Source organism: Pezoporus wallicus, unplaced genomic scaffold (assembly GCF_028554395.1).
Source record: "Pezoporus wallicus isolate ANWC-B61680 ecotype Strahan unplaced genomic scaffold, APGP_CSIRO_Pwel_v1 contig_4816, whole genome shotgun sequence".
Classification (NCBI taxonomy): domain Eukaryota; kingdom Metazoa; phylum Chordata; class Aves; order Psittaciformes; family Psittacidae; genus Pezoporus; species Pezoporus wallicus.
Window position 1 is genome coordinate 6121427 of NW_026640990.1, and position 20488 is coordinate 6141914.

The 20488-nt window shown below is 41.6% G+C and overlaps 1 protein-coding gene across 1 annotated transcript in view; it reads right to left on the reverse strand.

The window, feature by feature from the left end:
• CTNNA3 (catenin alpha 3) overlaps positions 1-20488 on the reverse strand; it is a 379762-nt gene that overhangs the window by 98423 nt on the left and 260851 nt on the right. The window contains exon 8 of the mRNA XM_057421525.1: positions 16033-16233. Coding sequence (XP_057277508.1) covers positions 16033-16233 — 201 coding nt within the window. The remainder of the gene's footprint in view (positions 1-16032; positions 16234-20488) is intronic.

The window sequence follows — 20488 nt, forward strand, 5'->3', positions numbered from 1 at the left end:
ATCCAAGCATATATGTTTTGCTATGCAGGAGTCGTATTAAAATTATATTTTTAAGGATTTCTTGAATCAGTTTCAATTATAAAACTACCTAAAAAAATTAAAGATCATTCAAAAAGGTAAGAAATTCTAAGACATTTCTTCCCCTTTACAAATATAATGTTTCCACCAAATAGACTTTTTGAGGGACAAAGAACGATGCAATTCAATGACAAACTCGGAAATTAAATTTCTCCAAATAATTTTATAACAAAGATATTTAAATTCTATTTCAAACAAACAAGCAGTACTGACTGGTACAGTACTACCTCACTTTCTCCATCCTATTGTGTTTTCTTTGGGGTGTAACTATAGACACTCTTCAGGCCCTGCTTTATAGCAGAGCAAGCGATACCTCAATTTACAAAAAGGTCACCAAACACAAAAATAAGAATAAACAAAGTAAGAAGAAATTATTTAATCCTGCATCAGTACATTTTTTTGTCTAAGATGAGTAAGACAGATACTCACAGACTGGCATGAATGTTTCAGTGTAACACTAGCACTAAATACACAGTAGTTTGACCAGTGTTTCATACCATTACCTTTCACATCTTATTCCAGTTTGACTTGCAGTGTCAAACTGCCACTGCACCCCTTCAGTACAATATGCTTTCTACAGAGAAAAAGGTAGAAAATCCATTTAAAGGAGAACCACCTAGGCCATAAATCTGCAAAGGAACCCTTTGTACCCTTACATGCTTGGTCTGTATGACGCTTCTTAATATTTCTCATATCTAGGCACTTTTCAATTTTTACAACACTTTGAGATGTTTTATATTACATCTAAGGGACAAAAATAAAACATGCTTTTGTTTTTCCTCTGCATGCCACACTACATTTCACTCAAGTCATGAACAATAAAATACAGGAGTAAAAGGAAGAACCTTTCCACAACCACCACCCCTCCCCCCCCCCCCCCCAAAAAAAAAAAAGGTCTCTTTTGCAATGGCAAAAATTAGTAACATGTCAGAGTTTCATAAATAATATTTCAGAGTAGAGACTGTGGTTTACCAAACATGACAAAAATGGATTTGTCTATACAGAAGCATTAAGCAGTGGGTGTATACTATCTTGAGTACCAAACAATGGGCTCTTGAGCCAAATATATACCTGTAAGAGAAGACAAGGTTATATCCAGCACCCTCAGTTACTGAAGAAAGGTCCAGACCAGGCAAAACATGGGAGCAGTAACTGCAGTCCTGCCCATCTCTTGCTAGAAACATAAAGTTTAGATAGATGCATAGGTAGGTATGTGTGAACAGGAACAAGAGCACTGCATACACCTCTGCTAAACACTGCTAGAAATCTCTACACAAGATTACTGTATTTGTTGCCTTCAGCAGTAAAAAATATGTCCCTATAAAATCAGCTGCATACTTGACACATGAATGATTTGTTTCCCAATGGCAGCTTAGATTATTTCATACCTGTAAGATAAACTTAAAGAATCAAAACAAATCTGAATGTTAACACTGTTACAGTTGGCCGCAAGGCATACTTATTTGAACTGGTACTAAATGAAACAATCATCCTATAGGGACAGCAAGAATTGGATTCCAAGCGGTGAGAAAGAATTCCCCATGATAACAGGGGAATGCTTCACAAGGAGAGGTGGGCTGCATTGGCAGGTTTAAGAGAAAAAACTGCAGCAACAGTGGTCTTCAAATTTTTCCCTCTATTTACCACCCTAACTACAGAACACAAATGGCATACCAGAAATGAAAACTAATGGCTACAACTACAGTATTTTTCAAGGCCAGGTTGAAAGAAGCCTTGGGATGTGTCCCTGTCCATGGCAGGGGGGTTGGAACTAGATGATCTTACGGTCCTTTTCAACCCTAACTATTCTATGATTGATTCTATGATTCTATGAAAGAGGGCCTTCAAAGAAGCCACAAGAGATGCTGTCCACTCTTTACATTTTGCCTCCTTGCAAACAACCTGCAGGTTATTAACTGCCTGTATCTAAGTTCTGGGGCTAGAACATGCTGGTTTTGCAGGCTGCACAGAGAAGCTGTGGATGCCCCATCCCTGGCAGTGTTGAAAGCCAGGCTGGATGGGACTTTGAGCAACCTGGTCTAGTGGAAGGTGCCCCTGCCCATGGTAGTGGGGTTGGAACTGGATGACCCTTAAGGTCCTTGCCAACATAAACTATGATTATATGATTCTATACTCCAACAGTACTTGAGAACGTGCTTCTGAAATTGTGGGGTCCAACAGTGGTGAACTGTATCCTGAGAAATGTCTTTTTCACTGTATCATAAAAAAGCATTGTACAGTGCATATGCAAACACTCTTTGTACAGATGAGGAACTCTGGTCTCATTAAAAGTTCCAAATTACATGCAAAGCTCAATTTGCAAAACCTATATTTTGTTTTTAGAAGTTTCCAGCTCTGAAACATCTGTGGGAAACAGTTCCATTCACACACCTCCAGAGATCTGTTCTCTTGCCTAATTAATTTGTTCTAATAGAACAGTTCACTCATTAGAAAACAATAAAAACACCAAACCAAACCAAACAAAAAACAAACAACAACCCCACCCCCCCCCCCCCCCCCCCCCCAAAAAAAACAAACAAAACCCACCAAACAAAAAAAAAAAACACCACAACAAAAAAACATCCCCTAGAAACTTGACCTTGAGGTCAAGAATAGTGAGCTACAGTGACAACTTCCATAGTGTTTAAATTCCAAGTGACATAAAACTTCAAAGTCCTATCTCAACAATACTTAGAATACAATCAAAATTGCCATGAGGCTGATGAGCAACAGATATAGTAAAATATCAGGAAAACACAGGGTCTAAATCTGAGTAACTCCAGTAATCCTGTAAGGTAAAGAAGGGAAAGCCAGCCCTGAGTTCCAGAATTCCTAACGTACAAACTTCTGTATTATCCCCAGTCCAGTGACAAATATGACTCACAGGCAGCCTTCACAATGCCACCTTCTGGACAACCATTTCTACTCCAGGAAGGTAAGAAATGACTACTCGGGAAGCAAATGCTGTCCTGGTAACATTCTTCCAGCACCTCTCCTTACAACCAAATTTTGAGGCCAAACCACGTTCATGCCCATGCAGGAAGACAAAAATGAGCTCTAAGTATAGTTCCCTATTTGTAGTGAAAAATTATTTTCAGATGAGGGAATAAAACAATTGTAATTAGAAGATCAGTGAACAAATACCAAACTGTACATATGAGCAAACAAAATGCATTTATCACATAATCAAGCATCTACCTATGCCGTAAATACAACTGTAAACCCAAATTAGCAATCCAATCTCCAGACTCACAGATCTCTTTTTATTACAGCTATGCTTTTAAAGACTTTCTGTCAGAAGTGTTGAAGTGTGAGCTCACCATCTGACTGAGCTGAAAAAAGGAGGCCAAGGAAGAAGATTTTATAAACAAAGGAATCTAGGGTGGAAATTCCTACAATTCTGAGTGTAATGAAAGATGGACATTATCATAAGTTTCTTGCTGCAAGCAGGTGAACAGCCTCTGGACACCTGGCTTCCCTGAACGTAAAGGCGTATCAGAGGAGAAATGTTCAGTATTGCAACACTCAACCATTTTACCCACAACTCTCTACAGAAAGTGTCATGGTTTAAACCCAGTCAAACAGCTTGTTCACTCACTTCCCCCCCTTCTTGCCCTCCCCCTACTGTAATGACAATTAGAGACATATAAGCTAACAAAGAACACCCTTCTTTTGTAGAAAACAGTGCTGCTGTGCTTGAGCACCTTCTTTCACAAAAAAAGTTTAGCTCTGGATGAGGCTACTAAGGAACCCAGTTCTACTGGTTCCTGCTTGTTATGGGTTTGAAAACCTGCCTTAAACCACTCACCAATATGAAACAAATAAAACAAAGAGGGAGCAATTTCAGCGCACTGAAACAAGTGTCAGGAGGCAAAAAAAAAAAAAAGTTAATTTCCTCTTAGCAGATGACTGCAAAAGTATAATAAGCATCAAAATATGAATCAAAATGCATCACCAGGTGCTCTGCAAAAAATCCTGCATACAGACAATGCTCCAAGGAAAAATAAACCAACACGACTCAAGAACTCAAAACAGCATCTAGTTCACCTTCTGCTCAAAGCGGTATGAGTTGTGCTAGACTTTGCCCTATTGGACTTTGACCAAAATCTCACTTGTCAACCTTTCAAAAGCTGCCACAAAGATTTGGACAGAACCTGCATATCCTTTTATCTTGTCAAAACTAATTTAACTGTATATACCACATGTATTTTAGAGCATTTTTTAAATATCTAATTAAAATCTAAAACCAACTGGGAAAGTCATTCTGAAAATTGTTTCAAGGGGAATCAGAAGATGACTGAAAGCCCAAAAGATAAAACAAAAATACAAGAGAATGAGCAGAGGATCAAGGTACACAATGGCCCCCAAATCAGACAGGATTCACATGAAGAATTAAACTATTCACACAACCTAACAAAATTGCTTTTATCTTTCTTACTTTTTTACTAAAAGATGAAGAAACAGAGAATACGATACTCTCATTTACCAGTTCTCTACTAAAAACAGCAGGATGGGCTACCACATAAAATAAAGAAGAAAATAAAAAACAGGTAGAATACTGAAATAATCCCAGTCATACTATTCAACTTGCTCCTTCCTTTGATTCTTATCCCAGGGGAACAAAAAAAAAAAAATGGGCTGTTTGCACTCAGTATATTGACAATAATTTCATCTTGCATTTCATGTTTTGCCCCTACAGAAATCTTGTCTTAACTAGTCAGCTACCACTAACGATATTGATACATTCCTCAGTATTTACCTAAAATTTCTTAATCAACATTTACAGATATTGCAATACCTAGCAAATGCTAAAATATATTAGCAAATGCTAATATTATTAGCAGGAAAAAGTTCTTTAGGTAAAGGAAGTTCTCTACAAGAACACAGAGAAACAGGGAGAATGATTAATTGTAACAGGTCTGACTGTTCTGTACATTTTGAATTCCAACTGCAAAGGACTGCTGACAGACAAGAAAGTGTATGTTAGTTTTATTTCCTCCTAATTTCACTTCTATGTAGAGAGTATGGAAAGGCTGAAAAAGTTCCAGAAGGTCTTTTGGTTCTTTACTTGTGGTTTAGTTTACAAAGGCTGACTACAAGAATACTTCCTCCTAACCTGCAATGCAGAAAAAGTAACTTCTCCAAAATTCAAGAACATCAGTTATCAACTCACTGACAATGGTTATAAACTGAATAAAAATGCACTGAAGAAAACTAACATTACTTCTAACACTATTAAGATACAATCTCTGAAGGTGTTTTTAGCTACATGTACTTATTTGCCTCACAGAACAATATATAAGCAAGACAAGCAAGAAAACTTGAGTAAATACAAGATGACTGTGTTGTTTTGAAGAAATCTGGAGCATTGCTGAAAATCTTACTCTCAGCTCTCGGGAAAAAAGAAGCCAACATAGTTTTAAAAGAGCACACTACAGAGCAAACAAACGCTTTGAAAAACAGAGTACCAATAGGCTCTAAATGTTTATCTGCCTACCTGGAAATGTATGAGATTAAATCATGCGATCGACTGAATCCATTTGCAACTTTGCTATGCTTCACCTCTGCTTAATATACATGGTACTTCATATAAGAAATTTTTATTAGCATTCTGGAGAAATCTGTAGATTCAGAATGAGGTTATCTACAACCCTTCTGCACTAAAAGTCCTTCTCAAGTACTAACACTCTATTTTTAACAAAAAGAAAGTCACTAAGGAAGAGAAGAAATGGTCCTCTGGGAATCTGAGATTGCTACCACAGAGTATGAATGCACATGTTAAAACAATTTCCCCCCAAAAATTACTCTCATCTGAATGCAGCTGGTGTCTAAAACAAGGAAAAAAAAATACCATAAAACTTTGTTTGAAAATGACTTCCATACATCATTTGGATTAATCTCCTCCTTAAAAATAAGACCAACACTACATCAGGTCATAGTTTTGGCTATCTAGGTCTTAAAAGCCTCAAAGGAGAGAAATCTCACTGACTGTCCCCAAAGAACGAAAATCTCATTGCACTTCTCTTCTAGAGCTGCACTACACAGGAAATACTCCCTCTCCTGCCCTGTTGTGGTCTCTACCAAGAAGAGCCTGACATCATTGTCTCTAACCATCTCTCAAGAAGTTGTAGACTTATATTTGATTGCCCCTTGGCCTCCACACAAACCCTCGATCTCTCACTATCCTCACAGGTCACCTGCTCTAGACCCCTGGCCAATCTGAGAACCCTCTGTTTTCCAGAGCTTTTCTCCCCTGTTAGCTTACACGTCATGCCAGGAGAGGATAAAATAATTAATCAACATCAGAGTGGCCAGGAGAAACAGGCCACAAAGCCGTCTTATGTTTTCTCCTTGGCAGGTGCCTTTTGAGTGAGAGAGAATGTAACATTCTTAAACTGGAAAAAAAAAGATAATCCCTACTGGACAAAGAGAACTGCCATTCATTTTGCATAAACTGTTGTGACAAGCCTACAAACTGTGTCTGAAAAAGGAAAGTGAAACATCTAGCAAAGTCCTTAGCTTATGCACATAAGCATGTAAGAAACAGAAAAGCTAAATAAAAAGCAGAAGATGGAAGGGCACTTCCATCAACATTCCTATCTTTTATTGCTAAGATAAATCACCTTTTCCCAGGAAAAAGCAATGCAGTATATTTAATCCCTCCTACAGAAACGTTTAATAAAGTACTGTACCAAAAATTTCTGTTTCTCTGGTGGAGTGGACCAGTATCAGCATGGAGGCTGCACAACTTATCACACTGAAAGGGCTGGAAAGTGAGAGGAGATTCTGGGACCAAGAAATAAATGGATAAATAAATGAACAAATAAAATTCATTACTGATAATGGCAAACAGTATGATGTTAAAGCATGCTGCCAATACACTTCCACTGGGTCAGGAAGAATACAATCACTTTTAGGACAAAATCAAAGGAAAGGACTTAAAAAAAATAAAGGGTAACTGAAACTTGTGAAGGTTTCAAAGAAAATCAACACGACTTACATAACTTAAGCAAATGAGCATCAGTAAAAGATGTGAACTACTCTTTCAGTATAAGAGGGACACATTTGGAATCCACAGTTACAGACACAGGCTTATAAACATTTTCTGATGCAGGAAGAAATTTTCAAATCCATGTTCAATTTTGTATCTGGTATATTTATATCACCTCTCTGTCCCAGAGATTAAACTCTTGTCTTAATCCATTCTTCAAAGCAAGTGAGAAAAGTATTCTGTGTCACACTAGCATCTGTCTCAGAACAATGCCTACAGCTGACCTTTAATTTGAGAACAATTCAATTTGGGTTGCATTCCACATATAATTTTATTACTATTCTTAAACTTAAAAGCTAAGTCCTGTATCTCTGTGAATTACAAGATATTTCATAATTCCAGTTGCCAGGAAGCTGTGGAAAATGGCTTGCTGTAATTCAATCAGCTCTACTGCAATTTAAAAAATGTGGACTCAAAATTCCAGTGATTCAAAGAATACCTCCTCTAGTTCCTTGGGACTTTTAGAGTACTTATCATCTGGTAGCCACAATATAAGGAGGACACTGACTCACTGGAGTGAGTCCAGAGCACAGCCATGAAGATGATCAGAGGGTTGTCCTATGAAGAAAGGCTGCAAGAGCTGGACTTGTTCAGCCTGGAGAAGAGAAGGCTCTGGTGAGATCTTAGAGCAGCCTTCCAGTGCCTAAAGGTGCCTACAAGAAATCTGGAGAGGGACTTTTTACAAGGGCATGTAGTTACAGGACAAGAAGGAATGGCTTTAAACTGAGAGAGGGTAGATTCAGATGAGATATTAGGAAGAAGTTCTTTCTGTGAGAACGGTGAGACAGTGGAGCAGGTTTCCCAGAGAAGCTATGGATGCCCCTTCCCTGGAAGTGTTCAAAGCCAAGCTTGCTGAGGCTTTGAGCAACCTGGTCTTAGTGGAAGGTGTCCCTGACCATAGAAGGGGGTATATGGACCTAGATGATCTTCCCTGTCCCCTTCTATTCCAAACCATTTTATGATCTTTGTCTCCAGCCTTTTCCTTGTTTTTTACAAGATCTAAAAATAACTAAAGGATTTATATATGTGTATACATGCATATGTATGCATATAGTATATCATACATTGACATTGACATGAAAGCATAACTGCAGCTAAAATTTGCAGCTAAATAAATACAGGCTTTATATCAACAGAATATGCTGTAATATAAATTATTTACTTAAATTTAACCGCTGCTGATTCTGGCAGAGAGTAAAATGAGAGACTTTGATATTTAGAAGTATAGTACAAGGTTATTTTTCCAATTATGAAGAGGAAATACCTTATGTTTTTATAAGCAATGTTTCTAGAGGTTTCATTTTGCTTTCATGCAACAGGACAAAAACCCTATGAAAATGCAAGGATCTGCATTGAATCTAGTCAAGAGTGACAGACTTCAGGAATGACAGAGAGGTACCAGTAGTAACATTTTCACAGTCTTAACCATACCAGAATAATGCCAGAAGCTTTTTTTTTATATTATTTAGCTATTTATTACTAGCTTTGCATTTGTAAAATCAAGATAGGAAATGCTTGTTTAAACAAGTGCCTGCACAGAGAATGCAGACTACATCATTGAACACTCTTTTCTCCAGTGGTCTGTAAAGGTTTCACACAGAGCCTGAGGCACACATTTTCAGGGCATGATTCTCCATGCTGACTTCCAATCATCTAGAGTAGGGACTTGGCTGGAATGCTTTGTAGCTCTCTCTTCTACCCACATACATACATGCCCTTCCCACTGAAGCCTAAGAACAGGAGGGGACAGAGTATGTCCCAGTCTCATTGTGATGAAGAACAAGGATGCAGTGAGCACGGTACTGGCTGAGACCAGGAGCTGGGAAACATTTCTGCACCCCACAAGTAGATGTAGCTTCATGAAATCACACAGTACCATAGGGGACCTCAGTACAGACAGTGGCAGTCCAAATGACCTATAGAATCACAGAATCATTTAGGTTGGAAAAGACCTTTCAGATTGAGTCCAACTGTAACTATACTCAATCAGACCACATGTTCTCTTCCAGCAGTCTTCTGCTTCATTACCTTCCAAACTGACCTCATGGACACCAGCCCCTTCTAATGTGTGACCCTGGAATACATCTAAAGCAGGTCCATCCAGAGACCTGAATTAAGCAGCTGTTTTGTAATGCAACTGCATATGATCACTTAATCACAATGCCACAATTCATACATAGAGTGCAAATCAAAGCTGCAAAGACAATTTTAGTTTTGGTATTAGGGGCTTGACTGCACAACATAACATATTCTGATATGGTCTTGTTAGTTTGCTTGGGGTTTTTCTTCTTGTTGAATAAAAGAGAAGGAGCAAAATGGAGGAGTGGCGTAACATAAGCCTGAGAAAACAGACACTCTATCGCATGGTGCTGGCAAGATCCATTCGTCTGTTAACAACTTGTATCTAAACAGGACTACTCAACCTGAGCTAAGGAATTAAGCATCAGTTTGTAACACTCACTGTAATGCAGCATTATGATACTACTGTTGAACAGCTCACTTTACTATCTCTAATATATCTGATGTCTTCTAGCTAAACACACAGATTAGCAATCTTATGCTCTTTTCTTGAACATACTGTAATGCAGAGAATTTAACCTCTTTTTCTCATATAAATTACCTCAACATATGTGCTACAATATAACCTCAGTCTTTGTTTTAACAAACAGTAAATGTATCTGTTCCTCTTTATACACAATTTTTCTGTCCTGTTACCGCCAATCTGCACCCTTCCCATTTCTGGCTCCTGTACTCTCTTTAATTTTTCTTTTTATTTCTCTGCAATTTCCGTGTACACTATTACACTATAATTCTGTTTTCACTTACTCTACACTCTACTGCAATAATTTCTTTCCAGTAAAACATTACCTTTTCACTGTGCATAAAGGATGCACTTCACTGCCATTGGTTACTCATGTCAGCTAACTTCAGAGCTAATGACAGCATAAATACGCAGTTCTCTCCCAGTGAAGTGCACCTTCCAATCAACTGGCTCCCGAAAGACCCAGCAGTGACAGAATGTTTTCAGCTACACCTGAGGGCTGCAGCTTGCCCACATTTTCCCTGTAAGCTGTAACAGTTAAAAATAAAAATGAAAACCATCAAGTAAACAAAAAACGTCCCGTGATGATGTTTGTACACTGCAGATCAGATAAATATGGGTGGGAATGAAAAGCACGTTTCTTTTTTTTTCACTGGTATTGAATGATGTAAAGACAGTGAATCTTAGATTTCAAGCACTACAAAGACATCTGACACCATGCTTGATGTCCCTTGACAAAGGCAAACATTCCAACTAAAACCAGTCTTACGTCTTGCTGTTTTCTGTAGATAAGCCAGATTTAAACATGTTACATATTACTGTTGAAGCAAGGCAACAGAACAGAAATCAGTGTCATAGAATCACAGAATAGTCAGCGTTTGAAGGGACCTTAAGATCATCTAGTTCCAACATCCCTGCCATGGGCAGGGACACCTCACACTAAACCACGTCACCCATGGCTCTGTCATACCTGGCCTTGAACACCGCCAAGGATGGAGCATTCCCAACTTCCTTGGGCAACCCATTCCAGTGCCTCACCACCCTCACAGTAAAGAATTTCTTCCTTATATCTAACCTAAACTTCCTCTGTTTAAGTTTGAACCCCTTAGCCTTGTCCTATCACTATAGTCCCTAATGAAGAGTCCCTCCCAGGCATCCCTATAGCTGCCCTACAGATACTGGAAGGCTGCTATGAGGTCTCCACGCAGCCTTCTCCTCCCCAGGCTGAACAGCCCCAATTTTCTCAGCCTATCTTCATACGGGAGGTGCTCCAGTCCCTGATCATCCTCGTGGCCCTCCTCTGTAATTGCTCCAACAGCTCCATGTACTTCTTACACTGAGAACAAAAACTACACACAGTGCTCCAACTGGGGTCTCACCAGAGCAGAGTAGAGGGGAAAGATCACCTCCTTTGACCGGCTGGTCACAATCCTTTTGATGCAGCCCAAGATATGGCTGGTTTTCTGGGCTGCAAGCGCACACTGCCTGCTCATATTCATTTTCTCATCGACCAACACCCCCAAGTCTTCTCCACAGGTCTGTTCTGAATACCTTTTCTGCCCAACCTGTAGCTGTGCCTGGGATTGCTCCGACCCAGCTGTAAGACCTTACACTCGGCTTAACTGAACTTCATGAGGCTGGCATTGGCCCACCTCACAAGCGTGTCAAGGTCCCTCTGGATGGCATTCCTTCCCTCCAGCATAACAACCAAGCTACACAGCCTGGTGTCTTTGGCAAACTTGCTGAGGGTGCGCTCAATCCCACTGTCCTGTCAGCGACAAAGATGTTGAACAAGACTGGTCCCGACACCGATTCCAGAGGGACACCACTCGTTACTGGTCTCCAGCTGGACATTGAGCCATTGACCACAAGTCTCTGCGCGTGGCCATCCAGCCAGTTCTTTATCCACTGAGTGGTCCATCCATCAAAGTGATGTTTCTCCAATTTAGAAACAAGGATGTCATGTGGGACAGTGTCGAATGCTTTCATAAGTCCGGGTAGATGACATCAACTGCTCTACCCCTGTCCATCAGTTCCATAGCCCCATCATAAAAGACCACCAAATTGGTCATGCAGGATTTCCCCTTAGTGAAGCCATGCTGGCTGTCACCAAGCACCTTGTTGATTTTCATGTGCCTTAGCGTGCCATCCAGGAGAATCTGATCGAAGATTTTGCCAGGCACAAAGTTTCCTGGGTCTTCCATTTTCCTCTTTTTTAAAAAGGGGGTTGTATTTCTCCTTTTCCAGTCATCAGGCACTCCACCTGACTGACACAATTTTTCTAATATGATGGGCAATTGCGTAGCAACTTCATTCGCCAGCTCCTTCAGGTCCACGGATGGATTTCACCAGGTCCCAAGGACTTGCACACATTCAGGTTCTTAAGATGATCTCGAACCTGATCCTCTCCTACAGTGGGCCTAAGTTCTTCTTTCTCACAGTCCCTGCATCTGCCTTCCAACACTTGGGTGGTGTGGTTAGAGCACTTGCCAGTGAAGCCTGAGACAAAGAAGTCATTGAGAACCTCAGCCTTCTCCAAATCCAGGGTAGACAGTTGTCCCGATAGCATCCAGAGAGGGCCCGCATTGTCCCTAGTCTGTCTTCTATTTGCTACATACCTATAGAAGCCCTTTTCATTATCTTTCACACCCCTTGCCAGACTCCATTCTGACTGGGCCTTAGCTTTCCTGATCTGGTCCCTAGCTTCCTGGACAACATCCCTGTATTCTTCCCAGGCCACCTGTCCTTGCTTCCACCTTCTATAAGCTTCTTTTTTCCCCTCTAAGTTTTTCCTCAGCAATGCCTTATCCATCCATGAAGGTCTCCTGGCCCTCCTGCCATACTTCCTTCTAGTCGGGACACAATGCTCCAGAGCTTGGAACAGCTCGGTGATCCTTGAATATCAACCAGAAGTCTTGGGCCCCTGGCCCTTTAGGGTTTTATCCTAGGAACCTTACTGAGCAGGCTCCTGAAGAGGCCAAAGTCTGCTCTCTTGAAGTCCAGCGCAGTGAGCTTGCTGCACACTTTTCTCACTATCCTGAGGATCTTGCACTTGACCATCTCATGATCTCTACAGCCAAGGCTTCCCTGGAGAATCACATTTACAATCAGCCCCTCGCTGTTGGTGAGCACAAAGTCAAGCATGGCACCTCTCCTTGTTGGCTCCTCTATTACTTGCAAGAGGAAGTTGTCTTCCGCACAACTGAGGAAACTCCTGGACTGTTTGTGCCGGGCCGTACCATCCCTCCAGAAGGTATCAGGATGTTTCAAGTCCCCCATGAGAACAAGCGCCTGTGAGCATGAGGATGCTCCTGTCTCTCTGTAGAGTGCTCCATCCACAGAGTCATCCTGATCAGGCAGTCTGTAACAGATCCCTGCAGTGATGGCCCCCATCGCTGTTCTCCCTTTGACCCTGACCCACAAACTCTCTGTTGACTGATCACCTGTCCCCAGATGGAGTTCCATTCTTTCCAGACTACCACTGACATAAATAGCAATCCCCCCTCCCATCTCTAATTCCTCTTGTTTATTTCCCATACTACTGATGTTTGTACAGAGGCAACTGAGCCGGGCTGGAGGGGCTGGAACAGCTCTGCATCACTCCAAGCACTTATTACAGGCACTGGCAACTGAGTGGGAGTGTGGCGATGGATCGATGACCCCCTCCCTCAACACATCTAGTTTAAACCCACCTTGACCAGCCTGGCAAGTCTCCTGCCAAAGAATCTCTTGCCCTTCTTTGTCGAGCAGCTCCACCAGCCTCCAGTAGATCTGGCCTCCCATATCGAGTCCCATGTTCCAAATAACCAAAACCCTGACTGTGGCACCACCGTTCTAACCATTTATTAACCTGCCAAATCCGCCTGGCCTTTTCAAGGTCCTCCCCTTTGACCTGGAGGATTGATGAAAAAACTATCTGAGCTCCAGAGCCCCTAACCACCCCTCCCAGGGCTCTGGAGTCCTTCTTAATGTTGTCCAGGCTACTGCTATCTGTATTGCTAGCACCCACATGAACACTAGAAGTATGTAATAGTCAGTATTACATGCCTAGACCAGGCAGCCCCTCAGCAACAATCCCTGATCCGAGCCCCTGGTAGGCAACACCTCCCTCAAGACTGAGTCAGGAAGACACATGGGTGCCTCTGTGCCCTTCAAAGTAGAGTCACCTGCTACTATGACCCGCCACTCTTTCCTGGGTGCACCAGCAGTGGTCCTCTTTACTGGTGCATCAGCAGGTTGTTCATTTGGTGCGGTGTGCGTTTCCTTGTTAGCCCCCTGCAGCGCTGTGAAGTAGTTCTACGTGGGGAAATCAGATTTTGGAGGAAGACCCTTGCTTTTAATTGTCCTCTTCCTTCTTTTTTTGTGTTGTTTTTATATTTGTTACTAGCTCCCAGCTTCCTGGATTAATGCCCTCCTTTTCTGTGTGCGCTATGGTGGACGCTTGCGGCCCCTGCACAGTTTGGGCCTGGAGCAAGCAGTCCAGTTCCCTCTCAGCTTCCCTGACATCTTTCAGCCTACTGACAGTGTCCCGTAGCTCAGGCCCTGCTATAGGAGGACCTCCACCAGGGCACACCGAGTGCATCCGTGTCCATTACGCACTCCTGCCTCCATAGACAAGTGGAAGCATCAACTACACTCGGAGGTCTGTGCTGCAGCCTCCCCTTTCACCGGCTCTGTCTGGTGCCGACACTACCACCGCAGGGGCAGCCAGAGCAGAGCTCCCAGACCAGGTCCTCCCCATCGTGCTCGCTACCCACTCGCGCTGCCTGCTCCAACTTCCACACCACGCCCTGCTCCAGCACTCCTGGTTGCTCACGCTGCCCTGAGCTGTGTTCTACTAACTCAGGGCAGTGCCGTCCCTCCTGTCACCACCCCCTGTGAGTCCCTGCTCACGTCACCGGATCTGCGGGCTCCTGGGCAAGTCCTGTTGAGGTCTTGAGGCTCCCTTGGTGACTCTCACTGCTCAGAAGTAAGGCTCCTGGACGCGGGGTTTCCCCTTACTCTGGGATTGAAGGCTCCTCTATAGAGATACCTAAGCTAAACAGTGTTTAAACATTACCAGTTTAAAGAATGAAGAGCTCAGCTTTTACATGGGTATCAAAACCATGCTTTCCTAGAACTGCTAATTCTCTTGGTATTTGTCACAGCACTTTCAGAAGTTATGAAAAGAAGAATGTCATGTTGAAAGTTCTCAGATTTTCTTATCAAAATGCCAGAAGAGATGATAAAATCATTCAAGTCTATTTCAAATTCTTCTCACTATTCTGTCCCTTCTGCTAATTTATTGCAATGTCAGTACTCTTTTCACATGAAGATAGTTCTGTCCTGGATGTATTTGAACTGATGAAGAAAAAGCTCCGCCAAAATTCTTGTCTTTTCTTGCAGTAAAATAGAGTAAATATCAAATATAAAGTACAAGAAATTTGTTTAGACTGAAAGAGCTAGGATTTAGACTTCTAAGTTCATGAAGCTAAATCCTATATTCTGGAGATGTTCAGACTTGCCAGAAAATTTCCTAGTAACAATTATTTAACTGCCTGACTATCAGACTCGCTATCAATGAAAACATGGAAATCTTGGGAGCTCCACATATTTTTTAATGTGAAATATACATGAAAGGCCAAAGATTCATTTCTATAAACAACACCTGTTGTAGACCACAGAAACCATTTATAGAATAGTGCTGTTACACCCCTCCTAACAGTACAGGAGTATTCCAATACAGGATATCTTCTTTTTGAATGTTATGAAAAAGTAAATGGACATTATTTACCATTTTAGTAAGTTCCAAATTTGCTTAGCAAAACTGAAAGTATTTGGGAATATTTAACCACTTGTCAAGTGTCCTTAAAGTTTTGTGCTAGTACCCACAAATCATGAACCTGCTTCTCTTTCTCTGAGTTTGCCTTTGATCTGCTTACAACAGATGTGGGGAGGCCAGTACAGCTAAGTGGAAAGCTGCTGCCTCATCAGTTACAAGTCTCCAAACATGTTACGTGTATTTATGTAAGAACTCCAGTCAGCTGGGGGCTGACCTACTAAAAAGCAGTTCTGCTGAGAAGGACCTGGGAACACTGGTAGACAGTAAGTTGACTACGAGCAGGCAGTGTGGCCCTGTGGCCAGGAGGACTAATAGTATCTTGGTGTGCATATTAAAATTTATCTTAAAAATTTGTTTTTGAACTGCATGATGTCATCATAATTGGATAACATGCTGCAAGCAGATTAGAGCTCATATAGTGACTCATTAGTGCATTAGAGATTCAGAGGATTCTCTGTAAATGTGAAATTAAAATAAGTATTTAAAGTGAAGTTTACATCATGAAAGAAACCAAGAATATATTTTAGAAATCAGACTTACCACTCTTGGTCAAATACTGAACATTTGACATCACTTCTTCAGTGTAAATCCCTGGTTCGTAATTGTCCATCTCACCCGAAACAATATGAGCTACTCTTGAAGCACGACCTCGGATTGCACCTGCTGCACGATCTAAATTGTCTGCATTTTGCTCTCTCAGTGCAATGATACACTTGTTTACGTCCTCAAGAATATGGCTTTCTGCAAATGAAACAACATTTCTTTTAGGATGAGCCTCTTATACGATCAGACATATTTTAGACATGGAGTTGATCGCATTTTTCTCCCCCTATTGAAATGCATTGGCCAACACAAGCTTGGATAAAAAACTTACAACGTAAAATGAACACTGAACCATCCTTGAAAGTCTTAAAACAACTTACTGAATCTTAGAATTCAAAGGTATGGTAATAGTCTCCTATAAGCAACAGCAATAATAAAATGTTGAGTAGAGAGTGTGAAAAATCTGAAAATCACAAAATCTCACATGCATAGCAAATATTTGCACAATGAAGGAAAATTTCATGGGAATAAAACTGTTATGTACTTTTGAAGTTTTCTTAAGCCTTAAGTGACAAAAGTTGCCATGAGATGAATCTCTGTCAACAACTGCTCCAACAATTAAACTACCTTGTTTTATATCAATGTATTATGATGTTCACAGTGACTCAAACTCTTAGATGAATAGAATGAGCAGTATTTTTGCCTGGTATTAAAATTATGCTACTACTTATTAAATTATTGTGATATGCATCATTATAGATTACGTATTTTACATATGATTTACATTTCTTATTTATAGCAATATATTTACTGTATTACTATGTATAGGTTTATATGCTATTGGTGAGGTTCAAATAAATATGTGCAAATATTTATGTGATACATACAGTATCACTTATCAATATATTAAAATGATGACACAGCACTGGCTTTCCTGGTAAAGCAACTTTATTTCATTATGTTTTCTTTCCAAAGAATATTCCTCCCCTTCATCTACCTCTGTCATTGCCTGATAATAGCACCTCTTTTTTATATTATGATACTTTCATTCCTTCAATATTCTTCCCTTATTAGAATTTTCCTGTTTAAAATTCATCACCACCTCAGAAATATAAAGCCCCATTAAGGAAATAAATTATTTCTTGCTTCATCTTTTCTACGGCAACTGGTTTATTACCAACTCTAGTTACATGATTTGCTATAACATATTCTAAGCTTATACATTTTTACTTTACAAATTAAAACATACACACACTACAATCACCTTCTGTCTGACCAAACATATATACATTCAAAATTTAACATTTCTGGCACAGAAAAGAACACAAAGCTTGGGACTAGGAGGGAGATGCTGGTAATCTATGTGAAACACATAATGACACAGAACCTCTGAAAGTAAAAAAGTCTCTTAGACACCAGTTCTTGGCTGAGAAATTAAATGCAACCACCTGCTTCACCCCACCTCCCACACTGAGAAATTGCAGAACACAATCAGAAAAAAGGTAAACCCCATATGTTGAGAACAGTATAACTGAAATAAAGTACGATATAGTAATAATCATGTATAGGACCTGATGAAATCCATCTGCGGGTCCTGAGGAAGCTGGCAAATGAAGTTGGTAAGCCACTGTCCATCATATTTCAAAAATCATGGCAGTCAGGTGAAGTTCCCGACAAATGGAAAAAGGGAAATAAACCCACACTTTCAAAAAGGGGAAAATGGATGACCCAGGGAATTACAGACCAGTCAGTCTCACCTCTGTGACTGACAAAATCTTGGAGCAGATTCTCCTGGTTGGCATGCTAAGGCACATGAAAAACAACAAGGTGCTTGGTGACAGCCAGCATGGCTTCACTAAGGGGAAATCCTGCATGACCAATTTGGTGGCCTTCTATGATGGGACGATGGAACTGATGGACAGGGGTAGAGCAGTTGATGTCATCTACCTGGACTTGTGCAAAGCGTTCGACACTGTCCCACACGACATCCTTGTCTCTAAAATGGAGAGACATCAATTTGATGGATGGATCAATCGGTGGATAAAGAACTGGCTGGATGGCCAGATGCAAAGAGTTGTGGTCAATGGCTCAATGTCCAGCTGGAGACCAGTAACGAGTGGTGTCCCTCAGGGATCGGTGTTGGGACCGGTCTTGTTTAACATCTTTGTCGGTGACATGGACAGTGGGATTGAGTGTGCCCTCAGCAAGTTTGCCAATGACACCAGGCTGTGTAGCTTGGTTGATACGCTGGAGGGAAGGAATGCCATCCAGAGGGACCTTGACACGCTTGTGAGGTGGGCCGATGCCAACCTTTTGAATTTTAACTATGCCAAGTGTAAGGTCCTACACCTCGATTGGAGCAATCCCAGGCACAGCTACAGGTTGGGCAGAGAAGAGACTCATAGCAGCCCTGCAGAGAAGGACTTGGGGGTGTTGGTTGATGAGAAAATGAACATGAGCTGGCAGTGTCCACTCGCAGCCCAGAAAACCAGCCATATCCCGGGCTGCATCAAAAGGAGCGTGACCAGCAGGTTGAAGGAGGTGATCCTGCCCCTCTACTCTGCTCTCGTGAGAACTCACTTGGACTATTCCGTACAGTTCTGGTGTCCTCAACATAAAAAGGACATGGAGCTGTTGGAACAAGTCCAGAGGAGGGCCACAAGGATGACCAGGGGACTCGACCACCTCCCGTAAGAAAACAAGCTGAGAAAGTTGAGGTTGTTCAGCCTGGAGAAGGCTGTGCAGAGACCTCATAGCAGCCTTCCAGTATCTGTAGGGGGGCTATAGGGATGCTGGGGATGGACTATTCATTAGGGACTGCAGTGATAGGACAAGGGGTTAAAATTTAAACAGGGGAAGTTTAGATTGGATATAAGGAAGGAATTTTTTTACTCTAAGTGTAGTGAAGCACTGGAATAGGTTGCCCAGGGAAGTTGTGAATGCTCCATCCCTGGTGGTTTTTAAGTCCAGGTTGGACAGAGCCTTGGGTGACATGGTTTAGTGTGAGGTGTCCCTGCCCATGTCAGGGGTGTTGAAACTAGATGATCTTAAGGACCTTTCCAGCACAAACTATTCTATGATTCTATGGCATGTATATCACACAAAATAATGAGTTAACTACAGTTTTCCATTATGGAGATTTCACTTGGTACATTTCTTCCTTATATCCAATCTAAACTTCCCCTATTTAAGTTTTAACCTGTTACCCCTTCCCTATCGCTACAGTCCCTAATGAACAGTCCATCCCCCGCATCCCTATCACCCCCCTACAGATACTGGAAGGCTGCTATGAGGTCTCCACACAGCCTTCTCTTCTCCAGGCTGAAACACAGCCTTCTCTTCTCTAGGCTGAACAGACCCATCTTTCTCAGCCTGTATTCATATGGGAGGTGCTCCAGTCCCCTGATCATCCTCGTAGCCTTCCTCTGGACTTGTTCCAAGAGTTCCGTGTCCTTTTTATGTTGCGGACACCAGAACTGCACACAATACTCCAGGTGAGGTCTCATGAGAGCAGAGTAGAGGGGCAGGATCACCTCCTTCGACCTGCTGGTCACGCTCCTTTTTATGCAGCCCAGGATATGGCTGGCTTTCTGGGCTGTGAGTGCACACTGCCAACACATGCTCATTTTCTCATCAACCAACACCCCCAAGTTCTTCTCCACAGGGCTGCTCTGAATCTCTTCTCTGCCCAACCTGTAGCTGTGCCTGGGATTGCTCCGACCCAGGTGTAGGACCTTGTACTTGGCTTAACTGAACTTTATGAGACTGTCATTGGCCCGCCTCACAAGTGTCAGGGTCCCTCTGGATGGCATTCCTTCCCTCCAGCGTAACAACCGAGCCACACAGCCTGGTGTCGTTGGCAAACTCGCTGAGGGTGCACTCAATCCCACTGTCCATGTCACTGACAAAGATGTTGAACAAGACTGGTCCCAACACCAATCCCTGAGGGACACCACTCGTTACTGGTCTCCAGCTGGACATTGAGCCATTGACCACAACTCTTTGCATCTGGCAATCCAGCCAGTTCATTATCCACTGAGTGGTCCACCTATCAAATTGATGTCTCTCCAATTTAGAGACAAGGATGTCATGTGCGACAGTGTCGAATCCTTTGCACAAGTCCAGGTAGATGTCAAGTGAATTGAAAGAAAAAAAGTATTGCATGGGGCCTAATGGAAATATTGTATGAATGGAACACAGGACGGAAAGCTCAAAATTTTCAAACCTTTTAAGAGATGTCAACCACAACACTTTTATGGAGAAAGAAAAAGCAAACTTGAGGCCAGATACTAATGGAAATGCAATTAGACCTGGATGTTGTGGTCTGAGATCCCAACTAGTTGCTTCCTTCCAAATTGCTAAGCCTACTTTTAAGTAATTTTAGAACCTTAACTATCAACGCCCATAATAATATCAAGGAATATAAATTAGAATGTGGTATATCCTTCCAGAT